Here is a 27,698-nt window from a genome sequence, read left to right as displayed (position 1 = left end):
CTCTACCTCAAATGGCTCTGGCTATTCAGTCATTGGATATTTGCAAGGCTGTAAGTGACAGATTTTACTGTATTGAGGGGATTAGAGAAAGTTAGGACAGGCAGCAAAGTGGACATGGGGCATGTGTTGACCATGGAATAGAAGGTGTGCTCAAAGGATCATTTTGCCTTTTCCTGTCTCAAATTGATATTGTTACAAAGGCCAACGGCATAATGAAGGACAACAATATAATAAGTGGCTGTGACAAAAGGGAAGAGACATACTGTATTTTAATAACATTTAACAAGGGCCTGTGACAAATAGAGCTATAATTGTTTAATAAGATTCAAACATGAGTAATATCCCGATGAAGGATTGTTGGTATGACGAAGGGCACAAGATCACGCAGTAGTAAGGCACTGTGCCATTACAAGGGACAGTATCATAATCAGTTCCTATTTCATAACAAGGGAATGTAGCATAAAAGGGATGTGATGAAGGTCTTTGTCATAACAGTGGGTTGTATTATTACATGTAGCTGTATTGTAACAAGTATCATATCATAGCAAGGATCAGTGTCTTGGCTAAGTACAAGAAATATTAGTGAATCGAGAAGTTGTGTCATATTAAGGGTCTACAGGTGAGAATACCTGGGAATGTAGGAGGGACAGAGTTATAACAAAGGACTTTGTCATTCCAAGAGATATGAGATTTCATGGGATTTTATAAGAGCAATAGATGGGACTGTGACATTCAAGGACTGAAATAAGCATCTTTCACATTTGTCACATGTTTGGGAAATATTAGGGTTTTTAAACACCTAGGCTGTCCTGGATATGTAGGAAAGGAACTGCAGATGCTGGTTTAAACCAAAGATAGACACAAAGCGCTGGAGTAACTCAGCAGGTCAGACAGCGTTTCTGGAGAAGAAGAATAGATGACATTTCGGGTTGAGACCCTGAAGAAGGGTTGAGACCCTAAACGCCACCTAGTCCATTTCCCCAGAAGGCTATCCTGAAGAAAGGTCTTGACCCGAAACATCACCCATTCCTTCTCTCCAGAGATGCTGCCTGTCCCACTGAGTTTTTTGTGTCTTTCATGGATACATTCCTGACTTGGGCAACTTCAGTTACTTTTGTTTGTTTGCTGTGCTTAATAAACACAAGTGTTACAGACAGATTTTATTTTCAAACAATAGAATTTAGCTTTTTAATCTCATGAGAACTTACCATTTGGTCCATTTTATCCCTGCTTTCCTGGATCTTTGTTCTGACATTGGTTAGCAATGTGTCAGTGTTTCGGACACGACTTTCATATGTAAAAGTTAATTTTCTAATCCCTTCGACAGATTTCCCAATGTTGTCCAGCTGATAAGACTCAGCACCAAATTTATTGTTAAGGATATTCAGTGCATCGAGATTATTTTCATCTTTATCTAAAGAAAGAAATAGATCTTTATTGTCAAGCGAGATACATTATCTTCTACATGGATGTGCCCTGGAGAAAGGGCAGAGGAAACTCACCAGGATGGTGCTAGGATTGGATAGGCTGGGCTTATTTTCCCCAGCATGAAGGAAGCTGAGGGGTAACCTGATAGAGGTAAATAAGATAATGAGAAGCATAGTTTGGGTAGTCAGAATCTTTCAAGGGAAGGATATCAAAAACAAAAACCCTTAGGTTTAAGCTGAGAGGAAGGAGTTTTAAAGCAGATCTGTGCAGAAAGATTTTTACACAGAGAATGTTTGATGTCTGGAACTCGCTGACAGAAGTGATGGTGGAATCAGAAATAATTACCATGTTTAAAAGACCTTTATAAAAGGTAAGATGTAGACGGATATGGAGCTAATGCAGACCAAATGGGATGAGTATAGATATGCAGAGAGATCGGCATGGTCTGTGCTGGTTCTATGACTATGATACTGGATGGATATTGGGATTGTTTGGCTAAGATGCTTCAAATAGCCGAATAACCTGGAGAGCTTGCCACGCAGTTTCACCAGGTTGGTGAGTTACTTCGGGCAATCAATTCAAAAGTAAGAAATGCAAATGCCAGGCAGGACAGACGAGGCTGGATGGGAGATCATCCTCCCTCATCCCGAATCACAACCAGCCAGTCACTTCTACAACCATCTTAAAGTCTTTGTACTCACCTGATAGAAACATAGAAAAATAGGTGCAGGAGTAGGTCATTCGGCCCTTAGAGCCAGCACTGCCATCCAATGTGATCATGGTTGATCATCTAAAATAAGTTCCCCGTTCCTGCTTTTTCCCCATATCCCTTGATTCTTTTAGCTCTAAGAACTAAATCTGACTCTCTTGATAGAGGAAACTGAACTGAATGTTCAAAACAGAGGCATTACGGGGGAGAAAAATGTCGCTCAATGACACCCCTCCTGACTGTATTTAAGAGTGTTGATGTTTTCAAGAGAGAGTTAGATATAGCTCTTAGGACTAATGGAATCAAGGGATATGGGGAGAAAGCAAGAATGGGGTAGTGATTCTGGATGATCAGCCATGATCATATTGAATTGTGGTGCTCACTCGAAGAACCAAATGGCCTACTCCCCCATTTTCTGTGTTTTTATGTTTCAATGACTTCCCTCAGTGTGCTTAAACCTTTAATGGATCCAAGGATTTTTGTTCATTCATATGACAACATCTCTATGAAAGGATCAGGATAATTGCGGAATAGAAACAGAAATATCTTGCAACTTTTCAAGTGGTATTTACACTGAACCAAGGAACCTTAATCATATCACAGATCCCAAGTCAAAATGGGTACTCACACTCAATCTTTTTAGTTGTGTTCATCATTATGTGGAGGTCTGCTGACGCTTTCCTCAGTCTTGCCTCAAACTCCTTATCATTCACAGGCCTCCCATTTGTCTTCAGTTTGGAGATGAGAATTTCCAAATCTCTGACCACATTCTTGTGTTTCAATATCTGGTGATAGGACAAAGAGAGAAAAAAGTGTTCATTTAAAAAATTCCATCAATCAGCATGTGAGCACTCGTTCTTATCTAAAATCTCCCATTGTGAAATCAGAACTATCTAGAATTTACCTATCTTATCTCCGATGTTTTAATAACAAGGCAAGGCCTGGGACCACTAAGAAAGATAAGTAAGGTTTGTCATGAAGAAAGATCTGAGGTAATTGCATAGGAGTGCCAGTGAGCGAGTCACAGACATTAGGTCATCTGATCCGTGGACGAGTAACACAGATTTAAAGCATCTCAAATGATGTCTGCATGCCTTCGTTTGAAACGTCTAATTTTAACCGATCTCTAGTTACGCCAAGATCCCACACAAGCATATGAAAGGCAGGTGTCGAACATTACTTGAAACTAGCTTTGATTTGAACGATTTAGTTTCAAATTAAGTTCGCATTGTTCAAGATCAGCAAAGCTGAACCACCAGGAATATAAGCTAACTGTAATGTTAGGCTGACTAATAATCAAAGCTTCAGGAGTTAAACCGCATCGGTGGAAATGTGAAAATCATGTGTTTATTTCCCATAACTGGGCTGCCCTGATAACAGATGAATATCAAAGATGTGTGGTGGAAATGTTGAGGATTGAAGGAGTGTGGAGGTTTGTACAGGATGATTGAGCTTAATGGCGATGATTCTAATTCCATCCATTCTTCTGTGTGTTGCCTCAACTGTGCCTCTGGCTGTGCAAGTCTCAACATTACTGCTTTCAAAGTTCAAATGTTTATTCTTTTTTTTGCGAGAAAATCTGTTTTCCTGAAACTCTTCCAATTTAGAATTTTAACCTCTGGCAGTCAGTGGCTTAGAATTGAGTATGGATTTAGGAACACCGAATATGCCAGATACATTCCGCTCAGATCACGAAGTTCGAGTCAGTGCACACAATGACACACAAGAAACCGATGGGACCTTGCATTCCACCAGTTTCAAAAAATATAAGGAAACCCAAGGAACTGCAGATGCGGGAATCTTGAACAAAACCCAAAGTCCTAGCGGAACTCCGTGCAGTATCTGTGCAGTATCTGTGGGGGGGGGGGGGGGGAATGGACGGGTGATATATTGGGGCGGGACCCTTTTTCAAACTGATGAAGGGTCCCACCCAAAGCATCACCTCTCCATTGAATGAGTGTGAATAATGACGCATACCTTGTTTTTGACTCCCAGATAACAGTCGGGGCACGCTTCACAGCCCGTGGTGCTGTTGTAATAAGTGTCTCCTGCACACTGGTCACATTGATCTCCAAAAACTCCTGGCTTGCAATCACACGTCCCATCGCTCCTGCACTGGGTGGACCAAGAACCTCTTGGGTCACACTTACATGCTGCAAAAGTAAAATAATTTATTTTTTATTCAAGATCTGTTCCTTCATTTTCCTTTACATAAAAGTTCTCAATAGTTAAGAGAGAAACCTGTGGTATTGAACAGTGCAAACCAAAGAGAGAAAAAGCATTATATACCTCCCTCCCCTTTATTTCAATGCAGTTATTTAATTATTTAAACAATTAATTTTACAGGTAAGCAACCTCATTAAATCCATTTAATGCAAGAAGGAATATGGTTTACACTTCCTGAAGAGCAACCTAAATGTGGGAATTTTTTCTTTTGTGGTTATTAGCCCTAATGTCGATTTATTTTTCCACTATTATCTACCACACCCAACACTCTTTCACCCCATTTCGCAGTAAATATCCATTTGCTGCTGCAACCAAATATGAGGATGATGAGACTTGAATATACATGCAAATTTTAAAAATGTCAATATAGTTTAGTTGGGTTTATTGTCACATGTACCAAGGTAGTACAAAGCTTTTGTTGCGTGCTAACCAGTCAACAGAAAGACAACCCATGATCACAATCAAGCCATCTGCAGTGTACAGATTCATAACAAGAGAATAACAAGAGAATAACAAGAGAACAGCAAAGTCCGATCAAGGATAGTGCAAGGATCACCAAAGAGGTAGATAGTTATAAGTTCCTGGGACCTCCTAGTGGAAGGTGATAACAGGCTGTGGTATTTGATGAGGACCACTGTGTAATCTTTTCCTCTGCTCAGACAAAAACCTCAATCTGTCTGTTTGATACTGTAGTTGAACAATAATGTCTCCAGATCTTTTATCCGGAATTTGTTCAATGAGTAGCTATTCTCACTGGATCTCACTGGATACATGCCATGCATGGAAAATAGATCACAATCCAACAAAGAGAACGTCTGACTGAGCACACTCAACTAAGTGACTTTGAGCAAAAGAAACATATGAAAATATCAAGAAGTGTCTACAATTTGGTGTAAAATGAATTTGATGCACCAAATCTATCTGCATAAACACGAGCACATATAAAATTCAAAAGCAATTCTTACATTTGCACTTTTCTGATGGATTAGAGGCAAGTGCGTTTCCATGAAAGCCAGGTCTGCATCTCTCACAGTTATGTCCTGCGGTGTTGTAGAGGCAATTACGACATTCTCCTGTCCCCTGATCACAATTCTTGACTGCATTGGGATCCACATTATTGTTGCATCTACAAGGCTGACAGGGTCTGCCGGCTCGAGGATTCCCAAAATACCCTTCTTCACACATTTCACATCGTTTACCTGGGGAATTGGTGCAGAAGATTAAAAATTGAAATCTACACACATTTGAATCTCAAAGTTTAGCATTAACTAAACGTTAGCCAATTACTACAAGGATCGTCTATATTGTTTTACATAGATATGCCATGTCATGTTAAATTATCAATGCAGGAGGAGTTCTTCCTTTATCAATCTGTGGACTAAGCTATGAATGGGAAAGTGTTTACCTCATCACATAAAGTCAGTGAATAGAAAATTATTTGATGTGTATGATTTCTGTGTAGTAATAGTGAAACTATTTGCTTCATTTTAATTCTTTCTAATGGTGGTAAACGAAGGAGGTATCTGCTTTGTTGGAACTCTGAATAAATGACATAGTTATTGACTGAGTATAATGACAGTGAGATTCTGTGGACATCAGTGCATAAAAATGAACTCCAGTAATAACTAGCCTCTCCAATGTGCCAGTAATGTTCCAGGAACACATGACAATGTTGAGGGATCCAACAGTAGATCACTGGAAACACCTTGGTTTACATGATATTCCCAGTGATCCACTCTAATGTGATTCTCTAACGATACCTGGATAGTTAAATGTGGAGCAAGGAGAATGTGCCAAATGATGGTGGGAAGTCTTGGAGAGGGGTGTCGTCAAACAGGTTAAAGATTTCAGATTGGACAAGGTAGACAGTAGTAATTGAAAAGCAAACCACTGCAGATGCTGGAAATTTGAAGAAAAATAAAATACTAAACATACTCATACTCAATTAATGTTGCAAGTTGGTGACCGTTCTGATGCATTTAGAGTATGTGTTATGTAAGTTCTACTGCACAGCATGGCAAATTGAGTTACTTTCTTCAGGCATTCACATACACATTGAATAATATTAGACCACTGTACTGTCTAACATCAATGCATGGCACCATTCTGATTCTAACCTGAGATGTATATAACAGCTATTCCCCCTTTGTCTGGAGTACCTTCTTTTTCATGCGTGTATAATATAGCTTTAACACATTCAAGGTTGGTAGATTGCACCCAACACTTACCCATTGTTTTACTTGGGCAGCCCACACATACAACCTCCCTCGTATCCGTTTCCACCGTGCAGCGTGTACCACCGGGGCAAGGGCATGTCCTGCAGCCACTTGATTCAGAAGGATCAGAGTAGTAACCATCTGGGCAGTTTCTGGATTGATCATTGCTGTAACAGGAACCTAGAAGGCAACAAGAAAAAGCATTCATTAATATGTCCACTGGACAAATGGGTGCTTTCCTCTCATTCAATAAGCACCAATCAATTCCTTATTAAGGCACTAATTTGACACCAAGTCAGATACCTTCTTCTTCTGTGCAGGAAGGAACTGCAGATGCTGGTTTAAACTGAAGATAGGCACAGAATGTTGGAGTAACTCAGCAGGACAGGCAGCATCTCTGGAGAGAAGGAATGGGTGATGTTTCAGGTCGAGACCCTTCTTCAGACTCAGTCTCTCCAGAGATACTGCCTGTCCCGCTGAGTTACTCCAGCATTTTGTGTCTATATTCCTCTTCTGTTGTCATCCACTCCTATGATAATTATTTTAAATATTTAAGTACTTTCAACCAAATTTTAGTTTGATCTCCACTTATTCCAGCTAAAATTTAGTTGTTGCAGCTTTGCTTGGTAATGTGGTTCCATAAGAGCTGGAACAACAGGCACCTCGCATTCTACACAGAGTTTATGCTTCTGGAAAGCAGCGCGTAATTCAAAAACATGTAAATTAAACATATACATTTAAATTTGTGCATGTTATTTAAAAAATACAGCGCATAAATTAGGTTTTGGTATTAATTAAACAAGTGCGTTATTTCAAAGATGCATAAATTAAACACCTGCATAATATACAGGTGCATGTATATTGAGTAGATTTTTCCTATCATTTTTTCTGATAGAGAGATCGTACTCTTAGTACAGCAGTGTTATCTTTCTAGCTGATGGATGAATGTTCATGGAATCACCTTAGTATTTTTTAAAGTGCCTCACATTTGAAAAACTGCCAGTAACTATTTTCAGTTCTTCGTCCATCACAACTATCTAGTTACCCCTCATATTTTTTTGTACAATATATAACATTAAATTTGATCCTTCAGCCAAATTTGCCTTTGGGCACCTTATGAAGGAACAAAAATTCTGATGAAAGTTAATACACATTTTTTTTTTCTCTGTCGATTTCTGCAGGGGGGAGAGGTTTCTTGTTGAATTATTAACTGTGAATATAGTAATAACATCAACAGAAATACCTAAAGGGGGTAATGAATCCAAGAGAGTAAGGGAACTAAAATTATGATCAGCAGATTAAGTGTTAAATCAGGGTGTTTCATGGTTTATTTTTGAAATCTCAAACGTGTCACTTTATTGAATGAAAAAACAGCATTATAGTCTTGTGTAGGAAGGAACTGCAGATGTTGGTTTAAACCGAAGATAGACACAAAAGCTGGAGTAACTTAGCAGGTCAGACAGCATCTCTGGATAGAACGAATTGGGTCAGGACCTTCCTTCAGACTGAAGAAGAATCTCGACCTGAAATGTCACCTATTCTTTCTCTCCAGAGATGCTGTTTGACCCGCTGAGTTCCTCCAGCTTTTTTTGCCTATCTTTAGCATTATTGTCTTGTCATCCTCAGCTCACAGAGCAGATCTTCTCAATGTCAGCTTAGCTCTTCCTGATACCTTGTGATTGTTCTTCAATTATTCTATCGACATCCCTGACAAATTGACTAATGGAAATAATTTGTTTTTATTTTTGTAGCCATGCAGCATGGAAATGGGCCCTTCAGCCCATCAAGTCCCTGCTGCCCATTGATTACCTGTTGACACTAGTTCTACGTGATCCCCATTTCGCATCCACTCCCGACACAGTTGGTGTAATTTTACAGAGGCCAATTGACCTAAAATCCCTCATGTCGTTGGGATGTGGGAGGAAACTGGAGCATCTAGAGAATTTCCACGTGGATCACAGGGAGAACATGCAAACTCCACACATGCAGCACCCGCGGCCAGGTCTCTAGTGCTGAGAGGCAGCAGCTCCACCATTGTGCTGCAAAGTTTCGAGCCAGGAGTCGAACCTGGAATCTTCTGATTCAGAGTGAGAGGCGTATCCATTGCACCACTGCCTCAACTGCACTGTTTTGTAATTGCAAATTTTATTTTTTTAAATGCCAAGTTAAGAAGATTAAGGACCACAACGACTTTAGTGTATTTAGCACAGCTAACCGAGGACAAATATCTACCATTAATAATTCTCTATCAGCTCTATTTTTGGAGCCCCAGGTATGTTTATTAAGAGGCAAGATATATGTCACTGTCTCCCACGTTGAACACTAATCCAAGCCAATCTATCACAGACTCACCAGTTTCGGGGTCACAGGTCTCACTGGGGCTTTGACAGTTGCATCTCACACACCGGCTTAAACGTCCCAGATGGGGACTTTCTCTTGTGTAACCACTTGCACATTTCTCACAGAATCGTCCCTCGTGGCCAGTTGGACACGTGCACCTCTCTACCCACTGAGCGGGCTTTCCAGTGCCAGGCTGGGCCGTGTGCAAGACCACATTATCAATATGTCCAGGGCCTGTAATACAAAACATCCAGGTTACTTTCACCACCATTTTGCTGAATTGTCGCCTGCTTCAATTGTTTAATAACACACAAAAAGTGCTGTACTTAAAAGAAGCATCTGTTGGCTGCTTATGATGGTATTCATAGAAACATATGAAAATAGCAGGAGTAGGCCGTTCGGTCCTTCGAGCACCCCCATTCAATATGATCATGGCTGATCATCCAAAATCGTTCCTACTGACTCCCCATATCCCATGATTACGTTAGCCCTCAGAGCTCTATCTAACTGTGAAAACTGAAAACTCTCACGGAAAACATCAAGTGAATTGGCCTCCACTGCCTTCTGTGGCAGAGAATTCCACAGATTCGCAACTCTCTGGAGGTACAGCAAGTAGTGAAGACTGCATTCAGGCTTTTATTCTACTCTGTCTACTGCTGTCACTTGGCATTCTACAGTGGTGCATTTAAAGTCACATCCTGCATTCAGCATTGCAAGCTAGAAATTAAGGAGTCATAGAATAAGAACATCTGGAGCTATACTGATGTTCTAGCCTAACAATTTTTTTTTTCTGTCCTTCCTAAGCTCGGATCAAAGTTGCAATTCATTTGAAACACTTAACATGCCAATATATCCAACATCTAGAAACCTGGCTTACACCTGATCTGAGCCTGGGGCCTGAACAGAGGCTGGAAACCCAGCTTCGAGAATGGGCTGAGAATCTTTGGAAGGACATTGAAAGTCCTCATCTGCCTTTCTGCTGCCACCCTAAATTAAACTAAATTTAAAGTAGTTCTTTCTTCCCAATAACCCTTTCTGGCTTAATCCCTCCCTTCACCACCTCCAGTTTAAATTCCATTTGGAATATTTTGGAGGACCAAGAAACCAAGAACCAAGAACCCACTACTGGAAGACTACAGATGTTCTTGATGCAGGATTTCTTCATGAAACATCTGCCATTTCTTCCCATCCACTGATGTTGCTCGACCCACTGAGTTCCTCCAGCAGATTGTTTGCTCCCAGAATGCCTGGAATTTGTAGATCTTAAGCAACTGACAACAGATGGAATGCAACATTTATTGGGCTCCTTTAGAGGTTCCCAAACCTTCCTGGTGTTTACCAGACACAGCAGAGCAAGATGAAGGGACTAAGCCATTCCTCCAAAGAAATGCCCATTAGCACTTACGGACATAAGGAATAGGGTAGAAATAAGCCATACGGCCCATCAAGTCTACGCCGCAATTCAATCATGGCTGATCTATCTCTCCCGCCTAACCCCATTCTCCTGCCTTCCCATAACCTCTGACACCTGTACTAATCAAGAATCTATCTATCTCTGCCTTAAAAATATCCATTGACTTGGCCTCCACAGCCTTCTGTGGCAATTGGAATTGGAAGGATTAAAGGGGAATTGGAAGGATTCAGAGCAACTATACTTTGATGGAGGAAACTCAGGAAAATGTGGATCAGCATAATAGACCTGCTTTCATGGCTCTTTTCTTTGACCCTGTGGGTGCACTGGAGAGGAAAACTAGGAACCACCAGGTCTGAGCAGCAGCAGGAACTCTTGATTTATTTTTGTTTTCCTGGAGTCTGGATCAAAGCACATCCCAATTGTGTCTTTAGCTAAAATGAAGGCATCAGATGCAAAGGCATCAGAACCAAAAGGCGCCATGTTTATTTTAAGATTGCAGTTTATCATCTTTCAACATCCCATTCCAGATTGCACTCATCTGTCACTGGAAGTAAAAAGCTGGTTACCGCCAAGTGCAATTTACTTACAGATTCTCATCTCTATTGACAGCTAAGCTTATGCAATAAATAAACTGGAAAAAATATATTTTTTACCAATTTTGATGACGGGCATTAACTCTATTTATCTCTGCGCAGGTGATGTCTGACCTGCATTTTCTGTTTCCATGTTGTATATCAGGACCTGTTTTATGGTGCAAGACTCAATGGCTCTAATCTGAAATGCCTGTGACATTTGCATGCTTTATCAACCACTGCTGTTTCAATAATACTTGACAACAAAGTCATATATCTGGTTAATTAATTGCTGAGAAAGTATCCACTGAATGTAACCTTACTGCTCCAAGTATCTGGACAAGAGCAGTTTGGACTCTTTGCCTATATATAGTAGTCCTTTAGATGTGATTCCCTAATGAATATGTTGACAGGTGAACAGTGATAATTGTTGCTTCAAACACTTCAATATCCACTTCACGATCCACTTCTATAAACCTTTATTCACATCTCTGAGGTACTTTGGTTTTTCAATTTACTTTTCAATATTGTACTTCACACGTTTAATTTACCCCAGCTCAAGTGAGCTTTTCGAGGACTTACTCCGTATGGCGTAGGTGCCACGGATTTTGATGGTCTTGAGATCACTAAGCACCCGTTGGAATTCAAATGAAGTTATAAATGGCTTCCATCCATACTCCAGACCCTCATGGAGTCTACAAAATAAAAGATTATTAAAATATTAAAATATTCTTCAGTCGTTGGTTTATAAACAACAATACCATTAGCAAAACTTTACAAATCTTTTACAACATTTGTATCCCAAAACATGGCTGACTCTTTCATTAGCCAAAGAGTTACAGTGGTTTATTGTATCAGTCCCTTAAACTTTACCACAAATTTAATACTACACTATAAGAGAAAAAGCCACAGGAAAATCTATTTCTATTTCTTAAACAACATATAGTTGACTTGGTGTTAAATTATGTACCAATAGGCCTTGTCTTCTTTGACAACAAAGTTGTCCACAGTGAATTGTAATGCCCCTGTCCCACTTAGGAAACCTGAACAGAAACCTTTGGAGACTTTGCGCCCCACCCAAGGTTTCCATGCGGTTCCCGGAGGTTTTTGTCAGTCTCCCTAATGGTCGAAAGTGGTTTCCGCTTCTTCTATGTTCTGGAAGGTCTTACCTTCCACCACCTGCAACCTCCGGCAACCACCTTCAACTAGCATCGCAACCGGCTTCGACTAAAAAATTACCGATTTTTAAAACGGCAACCTATTTTTAGTCGCGGCCAGTTTGAATTTTTTGAAATAATCGCCGGAACATAGAAGAAGCGGAAACCACTTTCGACCATTAGGGAGACTGACAAAAACCTCCGGGAACCGCTCGGAAACCTTGGGTGGGGCGCAAAGTCTCCAGAGGTTTCCATTCAGGTTTCCTAAGTGGAACAGGGGCATTACTTTCTCCTTATGGCTGAAACTGTATTGGTATGATTGTACTCCATCATCGTCGGGTTAGAATTACACCGTAATCTATGGTTAACATCTGCTTATATGTACCTGTAGTTGTATTTATGCTTGCGTGTGGATGGCATTGGGTTATTTTGCACATTCACTTGTATACTTAGTGTTTGACTGGCTCCTTCCAAGATGATGTCTTCAACTGATGGGTAAGAACCACCCCGTTCCAAGTAGAATGTGAAGGAGAGGTTTTGGCCATAACTCAACATTTGATTTCCCAGAAACTTGGCTGAAGATAAAAAAAACAAGTGGAACATGAGTAATTAACTTTACATACTGCGATAAATGCAAATAGTAATAACACATTCGGTTTCATCAATGAGGATAGAAGAACTGCAGTAACTGGTTAACAAAAAAAGTCACAGGTTAGGCGGCATCTCTGGGGACCATGGATATGTGACATTTCAGGTAGGGTCCCTTCTTCAGACTGAATGGTCCCGATCCGAAACGCAACATATCCATGTTTTCCAGAAATACTGCCTGACCCACTGTGTTACTGCAGCAGTTTGTGTCTTTTTTTCAGTTGTTTGTTTTTCTGGAGGTGCTGAGTTATCGCATTTATTGTAGAGCAGAAAAAATGTGGGCAGTTCCATTCATTACTTGATCTCTGTTTTCACTTACCAGCTGAAGCAGTCATGACTGCCTCGTACAGCATTATGAGAATGGTGTTTTCATCTATGAGGATCAAGGTGTAGCCTTTTGAAAGGGAGTCTTGCTCCCATCCTATTAGTGAGGTGTTTATTTATTCATGTGTGTATATATTTATATTATGGTATATGGACACACTTATCTGTTCTGTAGTAAATGCCTACTATGTTCTGTGTGCTGAAGCAAAGCAAGAATTTCATTGTCCTATACATAGGTATGTTGCAAAGCCTACCTGAAGCGTCGCTGAATATCTGCCGCTGAGGTTGTGCGCGATTTTGGCGCCGTTTAGAGGGGGCGGGTTTAAAACGCGATTTTCTCTAAGCTGTTCCAATCGAAAATGTTCAGCCTAGTTAATTATTAACGAAAAATCGCTGATAGACCCCGTCGCAAAAGCTATTATTAGGTTTAAAGGCCTTGAATAATAGTTATAGTAGTTTAAAAATCAATCTTTAAACCCGCGACCGTCAGCAACCGCAGGGTCTCATAAAGAAAATAGCAGAAGGTAGGTTGTATATTTTTACATTCAAAAGGGCTTCTAAAGATCCTTTTATACAAAATTTAATATTGCGAGTAGCTCAATTTGGGCCCATTATATCGCGCAGTATTTTTCTCGGCATTTGAGGCACAAATCTACCGCAATGTGAACGTTCTAAACCAGCGCGTTCCACAGGGACCCACTGGAAAGCTGATTTAAATGGGCATTTATTTACAGCAATTGAACACTGAATTCCTTCCATTTGGCCTATAAATTAATGTAAATGAGATTTAAAAACCATGTTTTATTGTGAATTATTTGTGAATATTATTTGGACATTTAGGCTATTTAAAAATGTTAATCATTTATTAAGAAATGGATAGATGTTTAGATCTAGTAATTGAAGTCTGAAATTAGCTACAATTAGGTAACTAACTAATTATATGCTTTAATTTCAGGTCATCCAAGTAAGATTATTTTATATTTGTTTCAGAATGCTTCAATCTATGATAACTGAAAATTTCATTCAGTTCTCTTAATTTTTAAGAAAGTTATGGGCTTTTGACTGTTCACGATCACAACTTTTTTGTTATGTCCATAGAAAATCAATAGGGAACAAGATGCTCATTTCCGAGTATGAAAATGGCCATAACTTTTTAAATACTTGAGATATGAAAGTGAATTAGATGTCAAATTAAACTTATTTTTATGCTTTATCTGATGGGATAAATTACAGACTTGATTTTTAAAATCTCAAAATTTTGTAACATTGCTACTATACAGGGACACATGACAATAAACTCACTTGAACTTGAACTTGAGGTGTACACAGCAAGTGATTGTTCTGGCCACAAGTGTGTGGCTCCATACTTAACCTTGTGTAAATGTGCAAATTGGAGGAACAGCATCTCATATTTCGCTTGGGCAGCTTACAGCCCAGTGGTATGAACATTGATTTCTCTAACTTCAGGTAGCATCGGCATACCCTCTCTCTCTATCCCTCCCCCCACCCAAGTCGCACTGGCTTCTCATTTTCACCCAACAAACAGTTCACAATGGCCTGTTTCCTTTATCATCATTACTTTTTTGCACATCTTTCATTCATTGTTCTTTATCTCTCTACATCATCTCTTGTTTCCCTTATCACTAACAAGTCTGAAGAATGGTCTCGACCCGAAATGTCACCCATTCCTTCTCTCCAGAGATGCTGCCTGTCCCACTGAGTTACTCCAGCTTTTTGTGTCTATTTTCAGTTTTCACAATTTTGGTCTGAAACAGCTACGTGGTTAGTCTCTGAATGAAAACTTGGTGATGGTAAAATTAGATGCTCCAAGCTTGCAGCTGCCTGCTGTGTCATTGTCTGACCCAGAGCATTCATTGATTTAGTATGTGTGGATATTTTAGGAATGAGAGGTTGCCTTCCATATAAAGTGGCATTCCTCGTGACTTGTTGAAACCCCAACATTTCAGAAATTCTCAACATCTCAGCACTTGCTGGCTCTCCGTTCTGCTGGCTCTCCAGGTGCACCCACCGCAGTACAGCAGGATTGATAGGACCAGGGGGCTCGGAAGGTCACAAGTACCTCTGTCGTTTGCACTCAGTGATTGAGAAGCTGAGCACTCCTTAATGATGCTATGCTGGGTGCTGAGCTTTCAGCTGGATAAACCATAAATCCCTTAAATTGCATGTGGCACTGCCTATGAATCTTTGATCGTACAGATTAAGTAATGTCAAGGTTAGATTGAGTATAGTCCCTCCCTGAGGTTACAGCTCCGTCAATGTTAGTGAATGAGCAGACAGATGACACTTTTGAAAATATAAGCTGTGAAGATATTGACAGTTATTAAGACATAGATAATTTTCGAGAGCTATATAAACAGAAAATCTATTCATTCCCTTCAACATAAAACCACATCTAAAAGTGCTGTTTATCTTAAATTAATAATGCAAGAGGCAGATCAGAAGCAGAAAAGTTGATTGTAATTATCAAAATACTTATAAACATTACAGCCCCAACAAGGCTGAGCTTCTATGCTTGCTGCCTGTATTGTAAAGCACTGCACAGCAAAGTTTAGGGTTTGCAATCCAATTGTAAAATCACAATTTGCGGTTTCTTGAGGGCAGATCAAAATTAGTTGTTATGCTTGAGTTTGAGATCACAAAGTAGAATCATTGCAACCATCTAAATGCTGAAATATTGCACGCAACTTCATCAAAACATATGTGTAACATATAGGAAGGAACTGCAGATGCTAGTTCACACCAAAGATAGACACAAAATGCTGGAGTCACTCAGCATCTTTGGATAGAAGGAATGGATAACGTTTCGGGTCGAGACCCCTCTTCAGTCTGAAGAAGAGTCTCGACCCCAATCGCCACCCATTCCTTCTATCCAGAGATGCTGCCTGTCCCGCTGAGCTACGCTAACATTTTGTATCTATCATCAAAACATATGTTGTATTAAAAAAACAGAATTAGCAAATTACATGACGTGCACATAATTGCTCACAACTCACCTGGAGCAACAAAGTAGACTGCGTATTCATCTTTGGCCTGAACAATAATGTCACGAGATGATGATGATCTCATTGTATGGAGATCGGGGCCACGGCGGTTCTGAGCTTTCCACCCTTCAGTATCTGTACACAAGGAGAGGCCAGTAAGTCTCAAGTTCTTTGTCGTTTGTAGTTACAACTAATATTGGAGTTTTATTGGAAAATCCCAATATTGCTGAAATCACTGAATTAAACACTAACATAAAACCGAACAAGGAAACCATGCAAGGAATATAATTGACCAAATGTTGAATGCATTCACATGAGCTGTTCTCTCCACTGATGTAATGGAGAATTTTCCGTGAGCATGTTCACTGGTCATATTATAACATCACGGGCAACAATTGCTGCCCATTATAATTTACAGATAATTTATTTCTGTTAAACCACCAGCAGTGAAATATCATTCAGCTTTGTCATGGTACATTCCTGTTCTGAAATATTTCAAGCTGAAGTAATATGTTATGACAAAGTGATATGTTAATGCATTGATATCTTTCGTAACATCATAAGATTCGTTTTTGAAATAGTTTAGAAAGCTATTTTTGAATCATTTGGGGAATAAAAATGCCTCGAAGAGGCTTTTGGTTCATTAATTTTATCATCAGCTCTATGCTCTTATCAAAGAATCCTTCTGTTATCTGTCTTGTGTATCCTGATACCCCTACTGGTAAAATAATTGTGTTGTACAAAGCTGTCAATAGTCATTCTCCAACCCTCTGGCCTGATGGTGGATACATTCCAACTTGACTTTTCCAGTTCTTCTCCATGTTGATATATGGTTGTGTAGACAGCAGCTGCATTCCACAAACTCTGCTCTTAAGTGGTTGCACAAACCACTGAGCAAAGCTGAGCAAAGTGAAGATGAGGTACATAGCAAACAAAACCGGAGGCCCAGGCTGCCTTCACTCTCACTAATCTAAGGGAGCTGGTCGTACTCATCAGTGTAACATGTTCCATGATCTTCACTGCAAATCACTCCAGGAACCTATTGATTTTGTTTCCTAAACCATTAATTCGATTCACACACATTTATTTTTACATTTGAGTTTTTCCAAAATTCTGACTTACACTCGCATTCTTAATGAAATTAAATATTTGTGCCATATCACAATTTGTGTCATATTTCATATATTTCATTATACTGAGGTGACATTCAACAACTTGGCAATGTCATTAAAATATTAAATATAACATAAACATAAAAATTAAATAAAAATAAAAATAAAAATATTTCTTTATATTTCGTTATAAATATAATGAAATAATTTAATTTTAATTTGTACTTAATTTTTATATTTATATTATATTTATAATTGTAATGACATTTCTGCCAAGTTGTTGGGTGTCACAGTAACATGCAGCGCTTCAGTTCATTGCAGTTATACGGCGCAGTACCTGAATCAAATGTGGAAGTGATGACGTCCTTCCTGTAACCACCATCCTCCTTGCAGACTGATGAATGTCTGAAGCAGAAACATGCTGTGCAGCCCATGGGGTTTTCTGGTTGAAGATTGTAAAAACCATGCTTGCATCTGTGAGGGGGAAACATAAATTTGAAACACGATGTTTCCTATTGGGTTTTTTTCCACACAGCACGAGCTGCGATTTAGCACAGCTCCTCAGTCTTTCCAAAGTAGCTAGACACTTGCCAAAGGCAAGAGAGGGGCCACCTAAAACATGCAAATTACCTCACGTAAAATAACAGTTGGGACCAAGGTGTATTTGTTATTATGCATTTCAGTTCAAGGTTATGTTGAAGCCATTTCCATTTAACAATCTGTCATTAAAAATAAAATACAAACTAATGGCTTTACACAACAGCTGAGGGAAATATAACCATGAAGATGCTGAAAAATCTGCAGTTTAGAAAAAATGCTGTTTTGTATATTTTAACAGCTTCAGGTATAATCCCATAGATAGGGAGGGCCTGGAGATGCGAATCAAGAAAATGCCTACACAATAGGCTGCACTGTTGGGTTACTTCAAGCTTTACTAATAAGACTCAAGGGCAGCAGGAACGTGTATTTGTCTTTGTTGGTGGTAAATGTAGTGTAAAAAGCAGTAAAGTTGAACGAGTATTTTCTTATGGCATTGTTATTTTAAACCCCTTACCGGTTGCAGTTGGATCCTTCGACATTATATTTACAACTGCAGTCTCCGGTGTCAGCGTTACAGATCCGTGTAACACCAGCCATATTGCAAGTACAGCGCCTGGCAAGTAAAAGCACAATTTATTAATACAATACCATACCATACAATACGATACGATAAAACTTTATTTATCCCAGGAGGGAAATTGATCTGCAAACAGTCATAAAACACAAGATACATGAAACATGAAATTTGCAGTGATGAGTGGAAAGGATTGGGGATGTGGAAAGATTGGGCGGGGGGGAGGGGGGGGAGGGGAGTCAGTCTACCCCACACAGAAGAGGGAGGAGTTGTACAGTTTGATAGTCACGGGAAAAATAATCTCCTGTGGCATTCTGTACGGCTTCATGGTGGAACCAGTCTGTTGCGGAAGGTACTCTTCAGGTTGACCAGTGTGTCGTGGAGGGGGTGAGCTGTGCTGTCCAAGATGCTCCACAGTTTGAGGAGCATCCTCCCCTCCAAAACCACCTCCCATGAATTCAACTCTGCCCCCCCCCCCCCCCCCCCGTTGGAGCCAGCCTTCCTGATGAGTTTGTTAATCCTGTTGGCGTCCACAGCCATCAGGTGAACAGGTAGGATGCAGGTGGGACAATGAGATATGTACTAACTGCGGCTGTCACCTACCCCATTCTGTAGGCACTGATTCTCATCTAATGGTAGAACGTATACATACATTCATGTGCATAGGAAAGCTGACAATGTATTATTTGTAAAGAAAGTCTAGATGGTCTGACTAAGCAATTATGTGGTTTAGTGTGTGTTCTTATATATCTTGAGTGCCCGAAATGCTACACAATTGATTAAAGTATTAGCAAACCACTGACTAATGTTTGAATGAATGATTGTTTGGACTCTATGTGCCGCTCTCACATAAATTGCATTGAATGATGTGAACTATGCAGCATTGAACTAACCCATCTGACCCAAATGATCGATGTCGTTCCACATGATCCTCTCCCCACCCAACTAATCTTACTTACTAGTCAACCGCTTGATAGTTGGGCCTGCAGTATTATGTATTGGAACTTTGGAGCACCTTGGTTTAGAAAGGCATGAAAGCAACGACAACAAATGACAAGCGCTGAACTACTACCTACCTCTTTGGTGACCCTCGGACTTTCCTTGATTAGACTTTGCTGGCTTTACCGTGCACTAAATCTTATTCCCTTATCATGTTTCTATACATTGTAAATAGCTCGATTGAAATCATGTATTGTCTTTCTGCTGACTGGATAGCACGCAACAAAAATGTTTCACCATACCTTGGTACACGTGACAATAAACAAAACTAAACTGAAACTGGGCTGAAACCTATTGTCGAAGCACATTACTTTGAAAATTTTTAGTTCTGGAGAAAGATTCTAATCTTTTCACCAAGGTTGCAGAGTTAATGGATGAGCTGATAGAGGTTTTCGCAATTGTGTATGATTTGGAAACAGTAAACAGTGAAGGGCCGCATGAAAGATCATCAAAAACATAAAATAAAGCTTTAAATTATTCTTTGCATAAAGAGTTCAGAGTGTGGCATTCTCTGCTGCAGATCTTTGTTTAAGCCAAGCCCAGTGTTTTAAAAAGGTGTAAGACAGTTGCTTGGAAAGGACAAACATCAAAAAGAATGGGAGTGGGGGCGGGTGAATATACAGAGGTTGGATTTTGCAAAATCACTGAAATACCCTTGCTGCCCAAGTATTGTGTTTCTTAAATCAGAATGTTAAAAATGCAATAGATGAAGTAATAAGAAAATGTCAAATGTTGCAAATTGTTCCAAAGGCAGAAACCAATATCAATAAACAGCAGATATTATTACATCTGAACAGAGGAAAGGTAGATTTATATTTTAATTACTGAACCGATAAAAGATCTGCATCCAAAAAAAATGCTCGGCTTTTTCCAACACTGACTTTCCATTTGCTTCTGTTTTTATTACGTATTTAAAATGCAACTTGTAACATATGCCATCTATTGTCATCATATCTTAAAAATCTCGCTGCCAGACACAAGGAGGTATCAATTGACCTACTTGCAGCCACTGCTGGATAACGAGTAAAAACCAGGCTGACACTTGTCACACTTGTCTCCAATTACTCCTGTTGCTTTGCAGCGACAGCGGCCATATTCATCACAGCTGCGAGATGTGGAACCTGGGAAACACAGAAGATATGCAAACAAAACCATTTCATTAGTAAGAAATGTATTTCTTGCCAACTTCACTCAGTTGAGAAATACTTTTACCTCTAATCAAAGGCATGTGGGTTTAAAGTCCATCTCAAGATTTTAAAATCATATTCTTTATTGATCCTTGATATGCTTCTGAGAAACTGCAGGCTGCATTATCAGAGATTATGCCCTTTAGATTGTATGATAATGCGGAGATTAAAGAACCAAGACCCCATACTTGACAAAAGAAAATAGATTAGTTCACAATTGATTAACAACGATAATCTCTTGGCTCTTTAGTCAATTCGCTAACATTTCCATGTAACAGGAACATTTGCATTGTGGAACATTTACAGATAGACAATAGACAATAGACAATAGGTGCAGGAATAGGCCATTCGGCCCTTCGAGCCAGCACCGCCATTCAATGTGATCATGGCTGATGGTTCAATAATGCACTTTCCATAGTTTTGATTAATTTGAGTACCAGCATATGAATGTTACTATGATTTGTTTAGTACACAAATTTAAATCTACTCTTGTTTTATCTAATCCTATAGGATGACTTGGGAAAATCATTTTGAACTATTACTAAACCTACTTTGGTCAAATGACCTCAACTTAGTGAACGATAAGGAATTTTGCAATTAGCAAATGAGATCATTCCACTATGGTACTTTTAATCAATTTTTTGTGCAATCATTATGAACTATTCTCATTACAAATACAAGATGCTTGAGGAACAAGTTCTCCAGCATCTTGTTTTTTGCTCTGATATTTGCATCTGCAGCATCTTGTGTCTCCAACTATTTATTTAATGTTTGTGTACAGTGGTCTTCGATAAAAAGACATAACACAAGAGCTCCACCATCTCAGTTGCACTGTTTGCAGCTATAGGAAATATCGCAGGGACAGTGTTGGGTTGTGGCATTTAGTCACGACTCTGCTAGCCAAGGGTCACAAGAAGCGCCAGTGAAAGACATCAATGCAATGATAATATCATTTGCTGACAATTTTGTCAAGTTTTTTTTTTAATTCTCTTTTGACATCATTTCACGTGCAGATTTGACATAAAATTATGACAGTTTGATTGTTGTGTAGTTTAGTAAACACACCTTAAACTGAATCTCTTGAGGTGAACCACTGAAGGCAAACAGTGTTATTGTTGCAGTTACATGTGTTTAGCCTTCAAGTGTAGAGAATGAAAAAACTCTCTGGTATACGCATGTTCAAATCATAAGGTCATATGTGATAGGAGTAGAATTGGGCCATTTGGCCCATCAAGTCTACTCTGCCATTCAATCATGGCTGATTTATCTCTCCTTCCTAACCCCATTCTCCTGTCTTCTCCCCATAACCTCTGACACCTGTATTAATCAAGTATCTTTTTATCTCTGCCTTAAATATATCCACTGACTTGGCCTCTACACCCTTCAGTGGCACAGAATTCCACAGATTCACTGCCCTCTGACTAAAGAAATTCCTCTTCATCTCCTTCCTAAAAGAACGTCCTTTAATTGCAACCCAAATTGGAGGAACAGCACCTCATATTTCGCTTGGGCGGCTTTCAACCCAGCGATATGAAATTGATATCTCTAACTTCAAGTAGCCCTTTCTTTCCCACTCTCACCATCCCTCCCCCACCCTAGTTCTCCGACTAGGTTCACCGTCCTTCTGATTCATTTGATTGATTGTATGCATCCTTGTCACCTTCCCCTCAGCTAACAATGAACCATTCTACATTTCCTTATTATCGTCTGCTTTGATCTGTTGTTTCCACACCTTACCCTTTTGTATCTCTAGACACCCTCTCCCCTTGACTCTCAATCTGAAGAACGGTCTTGACCCGAAAAGTCACCCATTCCTTCTCTCCTGAGATGCTGCCTGTCCCACTGAGTTACTCCAGCATTTTGTGTCTACCACATTCAGCTTGCTAAATGCAAACTGTTGTATTGCTTTATATGAGATTATATCGGCCAACCATCCTTGGAGATTGATATAAATATTAAAGGAGAAGGGCATATTGTAGAGATCATTCTCCCAAGATTGAAATGATCTGTTAGAGTAAAATTAAAATGTCTAAAGATGTTACCTTGATCTGATCCTTAATCCAATGCGTTGCAAGCAAATTCTTTCATAGTACCATCACCTAGATCAAATACCAAAAAGGGCATGAAGTTTGACTCTATGAACTTACCCAATGAATTGCAATAGCAGGGCTGACAGTGCCCCCCTTGGTAGGTCGGGTAGAAACCTTCCTTGCATTTCTCACAGTGTGTTCCCTCAGTGTGACCAGCGCAGTTCAAACAGCGTGTACCACTTCCGGTTTGTTCATGCAGTAGAGGATCCCACACACATTGTCTAGCCCTGTGATTGCAGCCACACTCTGTAGAAAGACAATAAACAGCATGAGCAAAACCCCTATTTGATTCAGATTCAGATTAGTTCATTGTCATATACATCAGGTTGCAATGAAATTCCTTGTTTGCATGAAGCTCATAGATTCAATTTTTACGGTCAATACCAACACCACTAGTGGAAACCAGTTTAATTTTGCTCATATTTTACACTGCGCTGTTCATCAATAGTGCTGATAGCATACCTGCCAACATTTGAAAATGAAAAATCTTACTCTGAGTGGGCGGGTTGACGGAGTGCGAGCGCTCTCACCCTCTCTCTCTCATGGTCTCTCTCTCCCACTCCCCATCTCTCCCTCTCTCTCATCTCTCTCTCATCTCTCTCTCTCACCCAGCATAACCCCCAAAAGATAAATATTTTATTAAATAAATGTCTTCATACAGCTGAAAAAATCTTTACAAAGAATGTTTCCTGAAATGTCTCTTTGCCTAGCACTGTGTGCAAACAGCAGAGAAAAGGTGTTGGCTGCAGCCATCTTCTGCTTCAGTAAAGGGAAGCTGGTCGGTGATTGGCCGCAACGCCCTTCGGAGACAGCGTCTGATTGGCCGCCGAGTGACCAACGCATTGGATAATTGGACACAATGCCCTTGGGGACAGTGGCTAATTAGATGGGAATTTTATGGGAAGCTGGTCAGTGATTGGACGCAACCCCCTTAGAGACAGCAGTTGATTGGACGTTTTTTCCCCTCATTTTAAAATGGTACTGTTCCGATTTTTCACACTTTTTTAACTTAAAAATCGGAACAAATACAATAAAATCGGACCAGTTGGCAGGTATGTGATAGGTGTAATATTACAGTAGCAACAGAGTATGCATTATTGAATAAAATCATCTTGTTCTCCATCTTCAATGTTGTACCTTTCCATTTAATTGTTTTCATTTCTTGCCAACAATATAACTGCATTATAGTCATAAAACTGCACAAAGCAACAGCTGTAGCAATTTGTCAGTCTAGACCCTTAACCCCGCTCTGTTGAGAAATGATCTGGGATAAATAATCACATTGTCCGCGTCAATGAGCTTGATATTTAAGAATGTTAAAATTGTAACGAATTACAAATGAAAAAGATTCACAAGGGAAATTGATTTAAAAGGATTACATCAATCAGGAAACACAGCATAACCACAAGAACTTCCAAGGGGCGTTTTGTCATTCACGGGTCCACGCAGCGGGCTGACGAGGGTTCTGCCCGAGTTGACTGCCTGCCCTCTTCCGGGCCTATGTTCGTGCCCACGTGTCCCTGGAGAGGGAGCACGCGGTGTCTACAGGAACTCTGGAGGCCTTCCCTGAACGCTGGTCACCGCAGGAGTCGTGTGTATTGTAGATAAAGTTGACAATATTTTAATCTGATAACTGTTTGATTGCAAACTGCCAACGGCAGTCTTGATTTTGTTACTATTCTGTATTTGTGTATAATTAAATAAAAGCTGTTTGTTAATTTTTTTTAAAAGGGGCATTTTGCAGGGCCACTGAGAAGTGCCTCACATAGATGGAATGGCTGGGTGACAAATTCAACCAGACTTTCAACTATGGTCGTCCATCAAATAACTACACAACTCACTAACAAACTGGGAACTATTTATAATAGATGACTTCTAAATTAAAATAGAAACACTATCCACGAGGATTTAATTTTAGAAATTACCATCTTTATGCTGCCTCTTGCATTTTCCTTATAGGAGGCCATTGCTAAGATCATACGGACAGAAAGTAAAATAACCCAACATCAATTTTTTATAAATAATGTTAATATTCTCGCTACGTAATCAATGTGATTCATGCTGTGGAACATCACAAGGCAGTGCAATAGGGTGCCATGCAAATGCAAATGCAAACATTTTTCCCATAAACATGTTATTCATAAAGTTCACAAATTATAGGAGCAGAATTAGGCCATTCGGCCCATCAACTCGGCCATGCAATCATGGCTGATCCATCTCTCCCTCTCAACCCCATTCCCCTGCCTTCTCCCCATAGCCCCTGACACCCGTACTAATCAAGAAACTGTCAATCTCCACCTTAAATATATCCATTGACATGGCCTCCACAGCCGTCTGTGGCAATGAATTCCAAAGATTCACCACCTTCTGACTAAAGAAATTCATCCGTATCTCCATTCTAAAGGTGCATTCTGTTGTCTAACAGAAGCAGATAAATCAGATGAATTAATATTTATTTTTGATCCTTCAGCAGATATTACCCAGGCATTTTTGCTGGGTGCCTGTCGCAGGCAGACGAGCGGCGTTGCGTCTAGAGTGGAGCTTTAGTCTAAATTTGTTCCAGAAATAACTGGTTTCCATTACAAAATGTAATGAGATGAGTTGGCCTGACCTTTCAGGTTAAGGACTGTTTAAAGCAGAGTATTAAAAATACAATTTACATCAGCAGCATTCAACATGCTTTCATTGACTCTCACAAACAAATAAAGGCCACAAGATGGCTCTGTTTCCCTTTCAGATTTGGAACAAAAATACACCCCCTCCCCTCCCCGCCATCTCAGGACGATATGTATTATCCGCACTATCTCTGAATCTTTCCCTACACTGTGAAATCACCAGTGTAGGAAAGAACTGCAGATGCTGGTTTAAATCGAAGGTAGTCACAAAATGCTGGAGTAACTCAGCGGGACAGGCAGCATCTCAGGAGAGGAAGGAATGGATGATGTTTCGGGTTGAGACCCTTCTCTCCAGAGATGCTGCTTGTCCCGCAGAGTTGCTCCAGCATTTTGTGTCCACTGTGAAATCACCTCTGTCTTCCTATTGAATGTAAACACACACTGCCAGATGCAGTATAGGAATGTAGATTCAACCATTTTAGCAGGGATACAAAATGCTAAACACCCCCAACTTCTGCACAATCATACATAATATTCACATGACCTTAATGTGCTTCATGTTTACTGGAGAGGGTTGGATAGTGATTTTACTCGACCCCATATTTCCACATATACACCCACCCACACTACCGAGGTCAGAGAGGCGTTTTTCCCAGCTGAATGAAATCTTTCATATCTTTTCAATGTCATTCAGGAAACACCAGTCATTGCCGTCATGCTCCGTCTTCCATGAGGGCATCCAACTCAATGGATGAAGTAGATTACACATAAGAGCACCTCGAACAAATCGGCAAGAAAAGATTGGTAACTTTACTTGTATCAATGCACGCCACAGACCGGATTTACAGCGGTTATTTCCTAACATCACAGGAGGCCGTTTAGCCCATCAAATCTATGCTGACTTAGACCATCCCATTAGTCCTATATTCTCACATTGCTATCGGCTACCCCCAATTCACCTGCCACCCACTCATACTGGAGATTATTTACATTAGCCAATTATACTACTGACATACTTTTGGGATGTGGCTGGAAGGTGGGTGACTTGACTTGAAATTTGGTTTGATAATATTGCTGTGTAAGTTCCTTTGTGCACGATGACAACACAATGATGTAGCGTGTTGCCTCACAGCCCCTGTGACTGAAGTTCGACCCTGACCTCCAGTGCAGAGTTTGCACATTCTCACTGTGACAAAGTGCTCTTATTTCCTCCCATTGCCCAAAGATGTGCTTGTTGCTAAATTAAGTGGCTACTGAAAATTACTTCTATGGCGCAGCGATAGAGTTGCTGTCTTACAGCGCTTGCAGCGACAGAGACCCGGGCTCGATCCCGACTACGGGTGCTGCCCGTACGGAGTTTGTACGTCCTCCCACACTCTAAAGATGTACAGGTTTATAGGTTAATTGGCTTGGGTTTGTATACTTTGTATACAGTAAATGTAAATTGTCCCTAGTGTGTGTAGGCTTGTGTTAATGTGAGGGGATCACTGGTCGGTATGGACTCGGTGAGCCGAAGGGCCTGTTTCCGTGCTATATCTCTGAACTATACTAAACTAAACTAATGTTGGTGGGTGGGAGCAGACTTGGGGTGGAGTCGATGGGTGAATGAGAAAAAATAGGTACAGGGAAATATCTGGCCGAACAGAAATAATGTGATTAATTTGATTCAAGATTCAAGAGAGTTTATTGTCATGTGTCCCAGATAGGACGATGACATTCTTGCTTTGCTTCAGCACAACAGAATATAGTAGGCATAAATAAATACAGAACAGATCAGTGTGACCATATACCATATACCATATATATATGTGTGTGTATATATATATATACACACATAAATAAGCAGATAAAGTGCAATTGTCTATTAATGTTCAGAGTTTTGTTTGAGTTGAGTTTAATAGTCTGATGGCTGTGGGGAAGCATCTATTCCTGAACCTGGATGTTGCAGATTTCAGGCAGCGGGGAGATGAGTGAGTGGCCAGGATGGTGTGGATCCTTGATGATGCTGGCAGCCTTTTTGTCACCTGGTATTGACTTGATAGACCAAATGGCTGCTAATGTGAGCTGTTAGTACAGCACAGCCTGCACACAGTGAAACCTGATGCCTTGCAATTAGGTAAAACTCTTATTGAAAGCAATGTGTGCATTTGCAGGATATTGCCAGTGTACATTGAAGATGCTGCTGCACCTTGTGAAGTCACCTCAAAACTAAATGTTGGTTATCAGTTTCAGCTGTTGGTGCTTTGCACAGATGTGTATATCACAGTGGTTTCATTACTCAGTTTAAGTGACTTTCAACTAAACACTTTCAACATATTGCGATCGATCGATGGGTGTAATTCAGTTCAACACCTTGCTCCTGTGACAACAATTTGCAATTAACTACTGTTAATTAAAGAGCCCTAAATAAATTTGTTGCAATGCAAGTGTTTTTATTATGGTTAAGATCCTTTAGAGTAAACAGAGTAAACCTTATCTCACATTGAATTGAAATAGCAGAGAAATTTAACAAATGGTGCACCCCCCCCCCCCCCCCAGACCACCC

General features: G+C 40.0%; 1 protein-coding gene across 1 annotated transcript in view; it reads right to left on the bottom strand.

Annotated features, from left to right (window-relative positions):
- The window catches only part of lamc2 (laminin subunit gamma 2), a 56,207-nt gene that overhangs the window by 12,789 nt on the left and 15,720 nt on the right, over positions 1-27,698 (bottom strand). Inside the window, exons 2-14 of the mRNA XM_033028194.1 lie at positions 22,596-22,784; positions 20,262-20,382; positions 18,203-18,301; positions 17,486-17,622; positions 16,049-16,171; positions 12,448-12,637; positions 11,488-11,600; positions 8,932-9,153; positions 6,592-6,759; positions 5,329-5,562; positions 4,115-4,290; positions 2,766-2,922; positions 1,209-1,414 (exon numbers count right to left, since the gene is read on the bottom strand). Of these exons, the coding sequence (XP_032884085.1) occupies positions 1,209-1,414; positions 2,766-2,922; positions 4,115-4,290; positions 5,329-5,562; positions 6,592-6,759; positions 8,932-9,153; positions 11,488-11,600; positions 12,448-12,637; positions 16,049-16,171; positions 17,486-17,622; positions 18,203-18,301; positions 20,262-20,382; positions 22,596-22,784 (2,135 nt within the window). The remainder of the gene's footprint in view (positions 1-1,208; positions 1,415-2,765; positions 2,923-4,114; positions 4,291-5,328; positions 5,563-6,591; positions 6,760-8,931; positions 9,154-11,487; positions 11,601-12,447; positions 12,638-16,048; positions 16,172-17,485; positions 17,623-18,202; positions 18,302-20,261; positions 20,383-22,595; positions 22,785-27,698) is intronic.

Source organism: Amblyraja radiata, chromosome 10 (genome assembly GCF_010909765.2).
Source record: "Amblyraja radiata isolate CabotCenter1 chromosome 10, sAmbRad1.1.pri, whole genome shotgun sequence".
NCBI classification, from domain to species: Eukaryota; Metazoa; Chordata; class Chondrichthyes; order Rajiformes; family Rajidae; genus Amblyraja; species Amblyraja radiata.
Note: the sequence above shows the minus strand (reverse complement) of the source record. Positions and strands in the feature narration are given on the sequence as shown.